The sequence below is a fragment of the Porites lutea genome, chromosome 8, assembly GCF_958299795.1.
Source record: "Porites lutea chromosome 8, jaPorLute2.1, whole genome shotgun sequence".
In the NCBI taxonomy this organism is placed as follows: Eukaryota; Metazoa; Cnidaria; class Anthozoa; order Scleractinia; family Poritidae; genus Porites; species Porites lutea.
The window spans coordinates 12,152,403-12,165,968 of record NC_133208.1 but is presented as its reverse complement, the minus strand read 5'-3'; the positions used below and the strand labels follow the sequence as shown (position 1 = coordinate 12,165,968).

At 38.1% G+C, this 13,566-nt stretch overlaps 1 protein-coding gene across 1 annotated transcript; it reads right to left on the bottom strand.

The window, feature by feature from the left end:
• Positions 1-6,677: 6,677 nt before the first annotated feature.
• Positions 6,678-12,991, bottom strand: LOC140946334 (GFP-like fluorescent chromoprotein amFP486). The gene is made up of 5 exons (XM_073395433.1): positions 12,974-12,991; positions 11,687-11,784; positions 10,593-10,811; positions 10,222-10,440; positions 6,678-6,804 (listed from the first exon to the last, which is right to left on the bottom strand). Exons 1-5 carry the CDS (start codon positions 12,989-12,991, stop codon positions 6,678-6,680), a joined length of 681 nt encoding a protein of 226 aa, XP_073251534.1.
• Between the last annotated feature and the right edge of the window lie 575 nt (positions 12,992-13,566).

Sequence of the window (13,566 nt, the reverse complement as noted above, 5' to 3'; positions counted from 1 at the left end):
TGGAACGGCGGCCCCAAATGTTTCTCTACAGGCATTTCGCTGTTCCCTCTCCCCAGTTGCCCGCTCGACCAAAGGTCTGTTCACAGGCTAGATTTTACTAAAAAATTATTCCTCTCGCCCTTTTGGGCTCTGAATCAATAGCCCATTCGGGCTAATAATAATTGTTAAAGACTTTATTAATGTGTCAAGAGCCTAGCTTGCATGGAATGTAAACTACTATTGTGGACACCTAACTACCTAAAAAAAATCAATCAAACAAATAAACAAACTCAGAAACGCAGCCCGCCGCCATTAATTATTCCATATTGATTTCTGTTTGTTAAAAGAAGTAAGTGTTAGGAAACTAAATGATGATCATCGCAGTAATATACGCAACTTTTGCAGTTGCGAAAAGGAGGCCTGAAAAAAATTCAGGCTTGTATGGGATTCGAACCCTTGACCTCTGCGATGCCGATGCAGCGCTCTACCAATTAAGCTAACAAGCCAACTGGGAGTAGGTCGTTGAATTGTTAAGGAACTCTTAAGGTATTAGACATTGATGTGAATTCCTTCCGGGGACATCATTATTTGATTTCTTTCCACGACAAAGCAAGGGTGACTGTTGGAAAAAAAATTGAATGTTGCAAAAAAATTGATTTAGTATTAGAGGGGAGAAGTCCCTTTAAAATTTTCATAACTTTTGCCGCTAGTGCCCTACAAATTATTACCATAAAAGGATGACCCTAGTTTTAGCCCTTTTGATGTAGTGGATTGTCAGTTTTCCTAAAATGGATCACCGGATCAACTGAATTTTAATTTAGGTGTCTGAATTAATTAGCAGCTGGGAAACTGACCTGAGACCGGACTCGAGAAAGTACCGGCATGGAGTATTTTTCGAAGGGAGGTTACAATTCACACTGCTAGGCTTTTATCTTGGGGGCGATAATGTCAGGAGCCTGATAAAGTTGAAAGTCCTGTGATTTTTTATGTCCTAAGTCAAAATTCAAGGAATTTAAATCGATTTTAAAAACTTATTATTTGCTGATAGCAAATTTTCATAAAGGTCTTCTGGCGCGGATCTATGATAAATACTGACCGCCTAGACGACAGAAACGAACGTCGATAGCGTGAGCATCTAAGGGCGAAAGTGTACGACCTGTAAATGGCTTTATGGTAAGCTTAGCTCTAGCATGCAGCTTCGTGAAATTTGTTGGATTTTTACTCCCTAAAGTCAACTTTCCTGGATTTATGAGTCATTCAGTAAGGATATTGGCCAGATTTTAACTTGGAAAGTTTTTTTCCTGAAAAATTTATTTATTTATGAAAACTCTGACTGATTTTCGTGAAATGGTGGAAACTGGTGTGGATCCGCGCCTGGTCTAATTTCGTAAAGGGTTTACTTGTTCTTTTGCTTGTTTTTGTTGTGTATTATTTTCGCTAAGATCGGCTTCGGCCGGTGCTTACAGAGGCGGGAGTCCCGAAATCCTAACCTGAAGTGATGAGCAAAACGCATGCGTACAAAACACTAGTGGGCTAAACGTACTATGCGAGTTGGGAATCTAATAATAAAAAGCATAAAATCAACTGCAGACCTCAAAGGGGCAAAACGAAGGAATAAAAACTTTGAAAGGTATTTTTTCAATGAGAAGATCATTGCTTTCTTGCAAAAATAATGGCAAACTCCGGCCAGGTTTTATTCAGCGATTATTGGATATTTTCCTAGACCCCTTCCTTGAGAGCTGATCAGCATCAATCCTACCCACGGTAGACTTTATTTTCACAAAGACTATATACAGCGGTCTTGCCCAGGCGACTATATAAGACACATACACCATGCATTCATAGACATACAGGTCTCAGTATGGCCTCGTTAAACGAGCTCGTCGAGCTCCTTCCCTTCTCACCCTTTCGACATTTCCCTTTTTTCTTTATTGACGTTCGCCGCTTCCTTTCTGCCTCCTGTTATTATTTCCATCTTCCTGAATTTCTTCGGCTATGCTCTCGGTAAGTATCTCGTTGTGCAATCTAGATTTTGGGTTGCCACGTGTTCTACATTCGGTCCGGTCACATATATTTTCAAGGTCAGTATTTTCTGTACTTTTTCCTTTTAATTTGCAGCATTTTCTTAGTTATACTCTTTGTTTTGGTTGTATTTGTTTTCAATGCTTTCCTTGTTATTATTTTTGCAGCCGCTCCGCCCCGGGATTTCATTCAAATGCATGAAACCTCTTCACCGTTACTTTCACATGGACTGATGGTACTATTTATTTAGTATAAAGTTTAAACTTTTTATTCTGTTGAAATCCTATATATGGTGTAAGAATTCACATAAAACCTCGTCAACAGTACTTTCACTTGGTACTATTTATTTAGTATGGAGTTTTAACTTTTGAGTCTGTGGATGAAATCCTATGGTGTACTGAACCATTCACATAAAACCTCGTCAACAGTACTTTTGGCGGTTTGTGGATACAATTCTATGGTGTGACCATTCAAGATGCAAATCAACCTCTTCAGCAGTTCTTTCAAATGGTACTATTTATTGCCAACGAGGCAACCTAACTAAGAAGCGAGGTTGCCTCGGCGGCAGATTCATAATGCCGCAAACTGTAAGCAAAACTCGTCCGCGTAACCCTCTAAAATTTGCCGTTTTTGACCATATTTGGGTGTAGGTGAGACCCCATATTCAGGCAGTGACGTCATGGTCTTCTATTTACAACTCGTGGTCCGAAATTGGGTGATCCAGTGTGGATCGTCTGTTCAAGAGGACCTAACAGGTGAGCAAGCTTTAATACGATTTCTAGTTTGAAAGGGCTATTAGTGCTCCCCTGTTTACTTTATAAATTGCTTTTAAAGCAGCAGCTAATCAAGGAATAGGGTTTTACGCTCAAATGTTTGTCACAACCAGCTTGTTCCTCGCAGCTCGATTTACATTGAGGAAGCCATGTTCGCTTCTCGACTCGAGAGCCAGCTGAGCGTTTTCAGCATTCTCTTTTCCTTTGTTAACTGAATTTTAAGCGGTAGCTGATCAAGGAATAGGGTTATGTTCTCAAGACTTTTATCAGAACCAGAGTGTTCTTCGCAGTTCGATTTACATTAAGCCAGCCCTCACCTCTTGCGAGGAATGCAACGCATTTACGGACCTTTTGTTTTTTAGAATTTATTCATTATGCCTGTAATGAGATTTTTGTCAACCAGCATGTTCTTCTTTGCAGCTCAATTTACATTGAAACCAGCCCTAAACACCCGAGCGGAATGCAACGAATCTGCAGACCTTTTGTTTTGAAGACTATCATTTTATGCCTTTCGAGACTCTTTTGTCCTGTGACACTAACTCATTATTAAGTTTATATCTCTGTTACATTCCGCCCCATTCTTGCACTTTTCGCACATTTTGCTTTACACCAATTTTTTAATATGTATTTTACCACGCGAAATACGTTTCTTATCCCTGATGATTCTGTTATCGGCGAAAGCTTAGAATTTAATTTTTATTTTTAATTTCAACAGTCAAAGGCCACAGTTGAACTTTATTTTACTCTCTAAGGTTTATAGTTTTGATATAAAGGGATTTTCCTTGAAAAATAAGTGCTAACTTGCACAAATTTACCAACAAAATTTCAAGCCATGTTGCTAGGATGTGCCAAAGTTATTGTTTCAAAGTTAGGTGCCATCCTTTTCTATAGCAGAATCCACGATAAACCTTTAAAATTATGTAACAAATGGCGAAGATCTCAATAGACACATTTCACAAAAGATAAACCAATTCGCCTCATTGGCACTTGCCGGAAGGTACCCCTAATTTAGTTTATAGTTCTAACTTTTGAGTCTGTGAACGAAACCCTGCGGTGTGACCATTCAAATGAAACCTCTTCAGCACTACTTTCACATACAATTTGCTTTTGTCCAATTCTTACTTTGGTCACTTTTGTTAGTAACAGGAATAATTGTTTGATGCTTATTAGACAGTGTTCTCTTGGAAATATAAAGACGCGCTGGCTGTAGAAGTGAAAGGAGACAGACTATAAACGATTGCTGCTCCTACAAATTTCTAACTTTCGTAACCTTTCCTCAGTTGGATGCAGTATAGGGGAGAAATAGACGGGCAGGGCGGAGTTTCTCAAGTTAGACTGCATAATTGGAAAAAAAAAAACACTCAAAAACAATAAAGTTTGGTTTGCTTTCCCCTTAGAGAATGAATTAATGTAATATCTTTCTTTTGTTTTCTAGAGGCCATTTTGTATAACAGCCAGAGTAACTTCATAACTGTGTAGTAGTTTCCACAAGGTAGCTGCAGCTTAAAAGAACACCTGGCACAATCCTCGTGATACTTCCCTAGCCTGTCTAGCAAGCGTTTCCGCACAAGTTCGTTCAGAAAGTTACGAACGAAGAGGAGAAGGGTTAGACCCATTTTAGACGCCGATCTTTTCACGAGCCGAACCTAATACATTGAATTAAGTAGATGAAAAGTTCGGCGTCTGAATCAGCTAGGAACGCCTGTTTCAATTTGGAACGGCTCAGCCGTTCTTTCCGCCTAGCCCGCCCGGGAATTTCGCCTTTGGATCGACTTTGGAACGCCTTTGATTCAGACGCCGAACTTTTCATGTACTGAAATTAATGCATAAATTCTTATAACGTCTTTTGTAAGCAGTTTGATCGAAATGAGCATTTTTATCCTTCTGAATTTAGTTCGGGTAAAATTAAGATCGGCAACTGAATCAATTGAGCCGGTCTAAATAAATTTGGGTGGGTCTTAATTCGAATTAGGTTCGGCTCATGAAAAGTGCGGTGTCTGAACCGGATTTAAGGTACAGTATAGGATTAAGCCAGTTATCCATTCTGTTCTGCTTGGTAATAGGACTGTGTGTCTGTAATACGCGTCTCAACTGATAAATACCAGTGAGTTGATCAGACGATCACATAGCCGGAGTCCGATTTTTTCCACCACACTTCGATCAAAGACAGAATTGGACGACGCTACGTTGTTTCCAATTAATCATACTTAAAGCACGATTTGACATAATTTTAACTTTATTTCTTTCAACCACTAGAACTCCCGAGAAACGTCTTCAAGTGTACGCGATACACTCTGTACCAGTTTTTTTTTCCCTCATGCAGAGATTGCGTCTAAAGTGTATATAATTTTAAAAATCACGGCATAAAGAGGGCATGCCCTCAAGTACCGCTAAAACTAAACAGAAGGCCTACTTAGGCGGTAGGCTGCAGATGTTGGAGCGGTGAGGCTATAAATTCCTTAGGGAGGGGATGGTTGTATTTTAAGTTTTCTTTTGACGTTATAGACTGAAGAAGTTGAGACCGCCTTTGTGACATGAATGTTTCTTTTCTACTATAAAAACAGTCACAAGGAATCTAATACCTTGGATGGAAAATCATTTACTGTTTTTCTACTTAGTATTCGCGATTTTTACTGATCCATGTCTATACAAAATTCGGCTGTCCTGCCTCACTAGTTTTGTGGCTGTGTTTCAATACCTTTATAAATGTTTTAGGGTAAGCCGCTACTCGTCCTTTTTCGAGCTAAGAATAAAAAAAGTTGAGTGGATACAATGGCAGTTGTTGCTATCTATTGGCTACTTGAAGACAAGAGGGGCCGGCTTTATTTAGCGCAGTACGTTTCCAAAAATGCAGGCTACTGGATTCTCCACAACAAACCGGTTAGCCTGCGTGGCAGGCGTTTGAAAGGGAAGGGAAAGAGGGTTTTGGGCGGGAGGGAAACGCGAAAACTCCCTTTCCCTTCCTTTTCAAACGCCTGCCACGCAGGCTACAAGCCGGTCCGCTCAGAGCCAGATGGCGTAAAACGCCATTTGCAAATATACAAAGCCCGACTGACAGAATTCATTGGAAACAATTTTATCTAGATCTGGAGTTTTGAAAACATGTAGCCCGGAAATTGCAGCTCAAAAAATTGATTGGAATCAGGTCGGGCAAAAAGCGAGTTTGTTATAGCCTACACTGATAACATGCAGCCACTTTATGAGCCAAGCGGGCAAACGCGGCATTTCACGGGAGGCGCGCTCTTCGCGCGAAATGCCGCGTTTGCCTCGCTTGGCTCGCTCATAAAGCGCCTGTTATGCAGGCTAGTTTGTTAAGTTTGATTAGCACGCAAATTCCACAACAGAAGAAAAAGAAGGAGAAAACGAGAAGAGCGAGGGGAAAGAAAAGAAGGGGTATAGAATGGTAAATTCGAGACTTGTCGAGACCCTCCGAGCCCGAGGCAATTCAGTAGATAATGGCACAAATAAAGCTGAATAAAACGACCGAAAACGCTAATGGAAGCTAGCGAAAGCCTATAAGCAATATACTGCTTTCAGTTTGATAAGCTGTACCCATAAACTCTGAAAAATTATTCTCCTGAATACCAGACGGAAAGAAAAAACGACAAATCCGAGACTCCACGATCCGACGGGAAAAAAAAATGAGACTAGCGCACGCGAGACGCAAAAATCACCCGAAAACGAGACTTTTTAGATCGGGCCAAAATTTTTCGAGATCTACGTGATTCGTGGTACCATTCTTCACTCCAGAAAGAGGACACGTTCTTAGTTGTTACTAGTGAGCAGTTATTGATAAGTAAGGATAACACTTCGCTGTAAATCATTTTACTTGTGCTTTATTTTCTGCTGACCTGATCTGCTTTACAATGAAATCAGAGTCAGTGCAAGGAAAACTTTTCTTGCTCACACTTTGTTTAAACATGCAATAGCATGCTCATCCAGTTGAACTTCTCCAGTAGTAAGGTCAGTCCTCACCAGGCGATGCTCCACATAGTGGCTTTCCGTTGGCAACATGACAGCCTTCTTTGCTCTGTTCAGAAAAAAAAAAAATATATATATATATATATATATTGTGTTGTAACGCAAGTCCATTTTAAAACTAAAAAAATGCCATCCTCGTGAAGTACACAAAGCCCAGGATGAATGCTCTTGACCGATCGCAAAATGACTTGTCTGGCTATGGTCCGGCCAGCCAGTCCTGACTTTTGAAAAGAGCCCCGAGTCACTATTTTTTATTTTTGTATTACAGTGATGAAAATATTCTACCAACAGCATGGAGGGTTGACCGTATACACTGCCTGCCTCGACAAAAGCTTATTGCTTATTGTAATTCATTTGTTTGTTTGCGATTATTCAGTTAAAGGTTCAGCTGAAAATTCCTCAGAACTTACTGAGAATGGCAATAACCAATTCAAATGAAAGGCGTTCCAAACTAACAGTAGTCTTAATTTGAAAAAAAAATTAGACTTTTGGGTCGGAAAAACGGACTTAAGTCAAACTGATATTTTATGAGAAAAAAAGTGAAAGCGTAATATAGCCTGCGGAATCCTTTTAAAGTCCGCCAGAAATTGACCAAGGAGAGCGAGTTTGATTTTAAGGTGAATTTATTCCGTCAGAATATAGGCAATAACTTGTACTTAAAAAAAGAAAGAAAGCTCAAAATAGAAAATATCACCATTTTTAGCGGAATTTTACTAAACTGGAAAAGGACGATTTAGTTTGGAACGCCTTATCATAGGGTCCAGAGGAGTTTCGTGTGAATAAGGGACTGGTCAAAAAGTATAGGGGGGGGGGGGGGTGGGCCGGAGCAGAGAGGGGGTGGGTCATGAGGTTTTGAGCCTTGTGCAAGGGGTGGGTCGTGCAATTTTTAGCTACCCTTAGGGGGTGGGTCACCCTATTTTATTACATAGCTAGGCACTACCTACTAACGAGACAGTTGACTACACTTGTTATATAAAACACAGCCAGCTGAAATTATTGCTAAAATACTCACAAACCTGTTGTGCGAGAAAGTACAAAAGCGTGACAGGCCGCACATCTATGCGGGCGTGGAACCCTCTGTTAATTTTTTTTTTTTTGGCTCTTACGAGCATGTCCTTTAATGATTTTCCTTTTTTGTAAGGAAATGATTGGTGGTTCTTTAAAAATTTATTGAGGTTACAGTTGGTATGTATAAGATTCCATTTTTTCATTCAAGCTTCTTTTATAGTAGATAGTGAGGGCTAGTATTGTGTCACCAATGGCAATATTTCTTTTTCCTCCTCGTTGTTTTGTTTTAGGAGTTTAGACTCCCTTTTGTGAATTTTATTTCTGATAGTATGTTTTCTATCAAAGTTTGTGGGTAGCCTCCGTCCATCAAGCGTTATTTTTTAAATTTGAATTATTTTCCTCAAAAGTTGTTTCTGAGGAGTTTTTTCGTAGGATTCTCAAGGCTTCTCCTTTGACAAATCCTTTTTTTAAAATTTGGAGAGTGACACTAGGTGAAATGTGTGTGCAAGAAGGTTTGCCTTTGTTAAAAATGTGTCTTTGCATCAAGGATAGATTTTTTCTTGAATCTTGTGCCTTTGTATACAACCGTGTCTAAAAACGCAGTCTCAGTGTCAAATGTTCCGTCCGTGAATTCAATAGTTGGGTGATGTAAGTTTGTTTGTTCAATGAAGGCTTCGATGTCTGGTTTACTCATGTCCCATAGGGCAAAGATATCGTGTATGTAGCATTTCCAAACTGTTGTTCTAAAGACAGTTTTGCTTAGAGTTGTTGTTTCAATATATGTCATGAAAATATTGGCAAAGGAATCAAATCCGCTGTCTTTGTGTCCATTGCAGTTCCATGGTTTTGTAGGTAGTGCTTTCCATTGAAGTGGAAGAAATTTTCTTTGAGGATCGATTAATCTAAGCATTTCCGGCAAGTAATGTGTAGGAATGGGTTGTCTTTGTAGAAATTTTCATATGCTTCGTGACAGACAATTTCAGTATATACCCTTGTTTTGCTGTATATTTGTGTCAAGACTCATAACGCCAATCGAAACAAGGAATGTTCAGTTTTTCACATTTGTCTTTTCCGTGAAAGGTATGATTTCTGTGATTTTGATATTGGTTGTAGTAGTGTACAACAAATTTTGTCAAGCACAGAACAAGGTTTTAATTGGATTATTAAGAGGAAACCAAACATCCGTGTTTTAACTAGGGGGTGGGTCATGCAATTTCCAACCTTGCTTAGGGGTGGGTCAGTCATTTTTGTGCCGAAGGGAGGGGGTGGGTCATGTGTTTTTTATCAACCACATTTCCAAATGCTCGATCAAAACCGATCAAAATAACCCATTTTTTCAGAGATTTTCGACGGGTTTTAATGTTCTAACGACAAACACTTCTCCTCTGGACCCTGTGGCCTTATAAGAGAAGTTCAAAGAAATGATTTATTTCAAAGCAAGGCACAAGCTTGTTGAAATATCATACATTTTAAAGACATATAAATGTATATATCTGTCTGATTTTGCTAAAAGGTCCCCGTTAAGTTTTCGCTTGAACACTGAAAACTTTAGTAAACTTCACTTAGCTACAGTAAAAAGCCCAAACATGGCCACAGTCATGGTTTATTATCAGTGGTTAGTGGTACAGCAAAAACACGCGACTAAGAACCTGGTTTTTGAAGTGGTTCAATGGGCTTCTTCAGGGACAATACAAGTTTGAGTATGAACTACGTCCCCGTAAAACAAAGATTTCAGTGGAAAAATCGCCACCACAGCTGTAGTGGATAAAAATAAAAATTTGTTTTGATAAGGGTTACAGAATGACGTTGGGGTTGCCATAGCACCGAAATGACGCCATTACCTATTTTATTTGCAGCCGTATTTCTCGGCACTGGGAACAACTGTTCTTCCAAAATCGTTAACGGGAGCTTTTTCCTCCAATAGCCGCTTCGATGTTTGTGAAGTTTAAGTGAAATCTATAAGAGCATTATCGAGATATTGTGAGATGAGGTTTTTATTGTTAGAAATAGAGTAAAAACTGAACAATCTTGATGTTCGGCTGTTATCTTAAGAAAACGAAGCGCTTTTAAACTAAAATTTTACCTCATAGTAGTTTCAATCTTTTAATGACCATGGAGAAGTGTGGGGAGCGCCAGACACGCGCGACTTGGAAAGGTGCAGAAACAAACCGTAGAGATGACGGAATGGTCGGACAATTATTCCATAAATTCGAGGTAAATCAAGAAACCGTCTGGAACGTCAACTAGTGAGTTTTACTATGGCAAAGTTTGTTTTACATTCTGTTTAACTTAGTTTAGGCCTTTTACTAAAGTCCAAGTGTGACAACAAAAGATATCGTCAGAGCAAGTTTGGATGATCGCGCTTTAGTTTCAAGTGACGTTTTCTCCGCCGCGGACGTCGTGGTGTCTTAAACTGTTCTCTAATGATTACTTCGAGAAAGAAACTTAAAAAACATACTTGTATAACGTATGGAACTGGCAACGGTGATTTTTCCCATCTTTCAGCGAGAGGAACATGGTAACATCCCCCTTCAATATCCCCTCGCTCACAGTCATTTTTTGGACGGACGGCTCCCAGTTGGTTGTCGTCTTTTGCATCACTGGTCCATCAGCAGGAAAGTTCATCCCAGTGAAAGTGGACTTGTGGATAAAGCAGTTGCGTTTGTTACTGTCAAGGCTATTGAAGTAAAAGGAACTTATGAGACAATAACAAAATTTTAATTAGTTTTTTATTATTTTTATTATTATCAATATTATTATATTTCTTAAAATTAATTAATTAATTCTAAATTTTAAACGTCTTTGATCGTTAAATTAGTAAATTTATACCTTATATCCACATTGGCTATGCAAAATCCGCCATCTTCAAATTCAAGGCTTCTTTCCCACGAGTATCCTTCAGGAAATGATGGCTTGAAATAGTCAACGATGGATGCAGGATAATCAGTGAAGGCTCTGTTACCATAGCAAAACACAGCCGACAATATGTCAAAGGAGAATGGAAGGGGTCCACCCTTGGTTACTCGCAGTGTCAAGATCTGTTTTCCCCTACAAAAAAAAACACAACAAGAATGAAATACAAAAACGATTAGACTAAATAAGAAAAACAGAGAAGAGCCTTTTGAGGACTAGGCTAAACACTGCCCATTTATCAGTATAGTTTAACTAAATAACAATAGGGGCTTAGGATAGCCTGCTATATAATATAATATGAAGTTTCATTTCGATTCTCCAGTGCTAATTCGCGCCATTTGACAAGATTAATGGCAAGTTCCATCGCGACACAGTATACTTTTTTTACCGCTTACCTAGCCAAAAGAATCATTAATGCTGTTGAACAGGTTCATTTATTTAGTTACTTTTTATTTGTTGCTTCTTCAGAAAAGTAATAATCAATCATTATTGAAAAAAGCAATTTTTGAAATATAATGTCGGCCACTGTAATGGCAGAGTTGTTGAGATAATAGTAGCTAATAGTTTGCGTAAATATGGTAACATAAATGACGTTTGATCCCGGCCAGCAAAAAATTGACGATCGTCGTGGCCTAATACAAATAACACCGTGTTTCGACAAATCAGTGTCAAATTTGCCATTCAAAGAAAAGTTGTTATTGATTTTGAATAATGTAGAATAACTTACATTTTTCTCTGGTTTTTACTTGCGATGATTAATAAAATCACTTTCACAATTCATAGAGCTTTCTGTTTCACCTAAGGCCATAATATCTCTTTTGGTATGATTGAGTTTTCGGAATCTCTCGCCTGATACTCAGTACAGCTAATTTAAAATGGTTACGAGAATTTGACTTTTCATCACAAAAATATCCCGAAATTGATGACTACTCTTACTTCTCTTAAACCTATAACAGTTAAAGATCTTCAGTTGCCTTTTACTATGAAGGGAGGTGTGTTGATCGACTTACTCGTACGGCTTCCCCCTGCCTTCACCTTCGATTGTAAAGAAATGCCCATTGACAGATCCTTCCATGTGGTATGTCATCGTCATGTCATCTTTGATAACCTGCATTCACAAAATGCATAATATAGTGAGTCCGCATAAGAACAGGTGTAGCTTACAGAGTGAAGCTTGAAGTTGTAATAAAGGGTTAGGAAGCTTAACACCCTTCTCGTTTGTAAAAAAAAAAAACAAACAAACAAACAAATTAAGTTGGGCAAAAGTGAAGGTATTCTGAGGGTGAGTATCTACATGTCTAAAAAATTCGATTGACTTCCTATTTAATTTTTAGATCAAGTTTACCAAGAAGACTTTTTTTTGTTAGTTTATACACGAGAATCAAAAGCCATTACCTATAGCAAGACTAAACTTCAAAATTGCAAGTAAGTTGCATTAGTTGAATTACATTAAACTCATATTAATACAAACTTGCAATTGACTTTAACAACAGTAAACAACAACGATGTATTTATTTTAAAAAATGTAAAGTTTACAATACTTTATGTCCTGCAAATAGCTATAATGCTAATCTAGGCAGGACAAGACTTTAAATAAAGACGTTATTAAATTACATCAGAAAAAAGAAAAGAAAAGAAATACAAAAACATACAGAAAGAAACGCCTTACATATAAATTCGAGTATAGGGGATTTTGTTATTTAATGAAGACTAAAATTACAACTGGAGGTATATACAACATATCAGGTTAACTTCACAAAATATTCTATTAAATAATTAACATTCAAAAAATTATCTTCATTACCTAGAACATTAAGGAGCAGTGATTTAATTTTTTTACGAGAATTAGATATGTTGAGAGTCTTAAAAGAAAGTTAAGTAAAGTATTACATTCACTACAAACTTTAAGCCCTTGGAACGGAATTATACTAATATTAATAGTTATTTTAAAACTAAAAATATACGTTTTTTCTCAGTCTGATTTGAGACTTTTAATCTCTTTTTTGCTGTTTTGCGTGATAACTAATCTTGAGTGTTTTACTCCAAAAGAAAGAAACGAATCGTTCTCTCTACTAATTTATGCCTCGTTAATCCCAGAAAGAGGCGAGTAAAAAGGCCTGATCTTTTATCCAATATCTGATTAGTTCTGATTGTTTGCCCTACGAAAACGTTTTTACAACTACCGTTAGCCAAGGGTGTGTCATAGTATTATGCTATCAAACTGCAGCCGTTACATCAGTCCTTATTGCCAAAACAAGGGCCTCATATTCTTGGCGTAGAGTTGAAAATTCACTTACTTGCTTTGAAAGAGCCATGTCGAGAGGAAATTGCTTCTTTGTCAAAACGTACTCAAAATTTCAGTTAAGCTGTTGTAGTTCACTCCGTCACCGACTAAGCTGAACTGACTATATTGCTAGGGTGGATCGATTTTAACGCTAGATCAGATCAAAAGACACATCTTGATTGACGCATTAAAACAGGTTAGGCTAGATCTTGACAGGTTGGTCTGGATAAACGGGACAAATAAATCTTTGTTCTTTATTATCGGGTTCACGTGATGTGCAGGGTGCATGTACTTTTCCACAGCCTTACCTAACCAAACTTGGCTATTTGTGAATTTCAACTCTTACATAACATTGAGCTCTAAAGTTATTTAACAACCAATTAAAAACTTTGAAATTAATCTTGATACGATTTCATTAGTGACTTTGTTATAACGATACCTTGCAGCTTCAGCACAAGCCGTTAAAAAACCTCAACAAAGAGCTTACAAACAAAAAAAGTAAAAATTAAGTGAATGTTGAACATCTATCAGAAACTAAGGTGCAATTATCAATACGCACTTTATCAATTCTGAAAGGCAGAAAAAAGTGTGCTATCAATTACAGCT

What these genes read in the sequence shown, in the direction of transcription:
- LOC140946334 (XM_073395433.1), bottom strand. An exon ending in ATAGCCAATGTGGATATAAG is followed by an intron (nt 10,441 to 10,592) that starts GTATAAATTTAC and finishes TTACTTCAATAG; the next exon opens with CCTTGACAGTAACAAACGCA. An exon ending in CAGTTCCATACGTTATACAA is followed by an intron (nt 6,805 to 10,221) that starts GTATGTTTTTTA and finishes TTTTCTGAACAG; the next exon opens with AGCAAAGAAGGCTGTCATGT.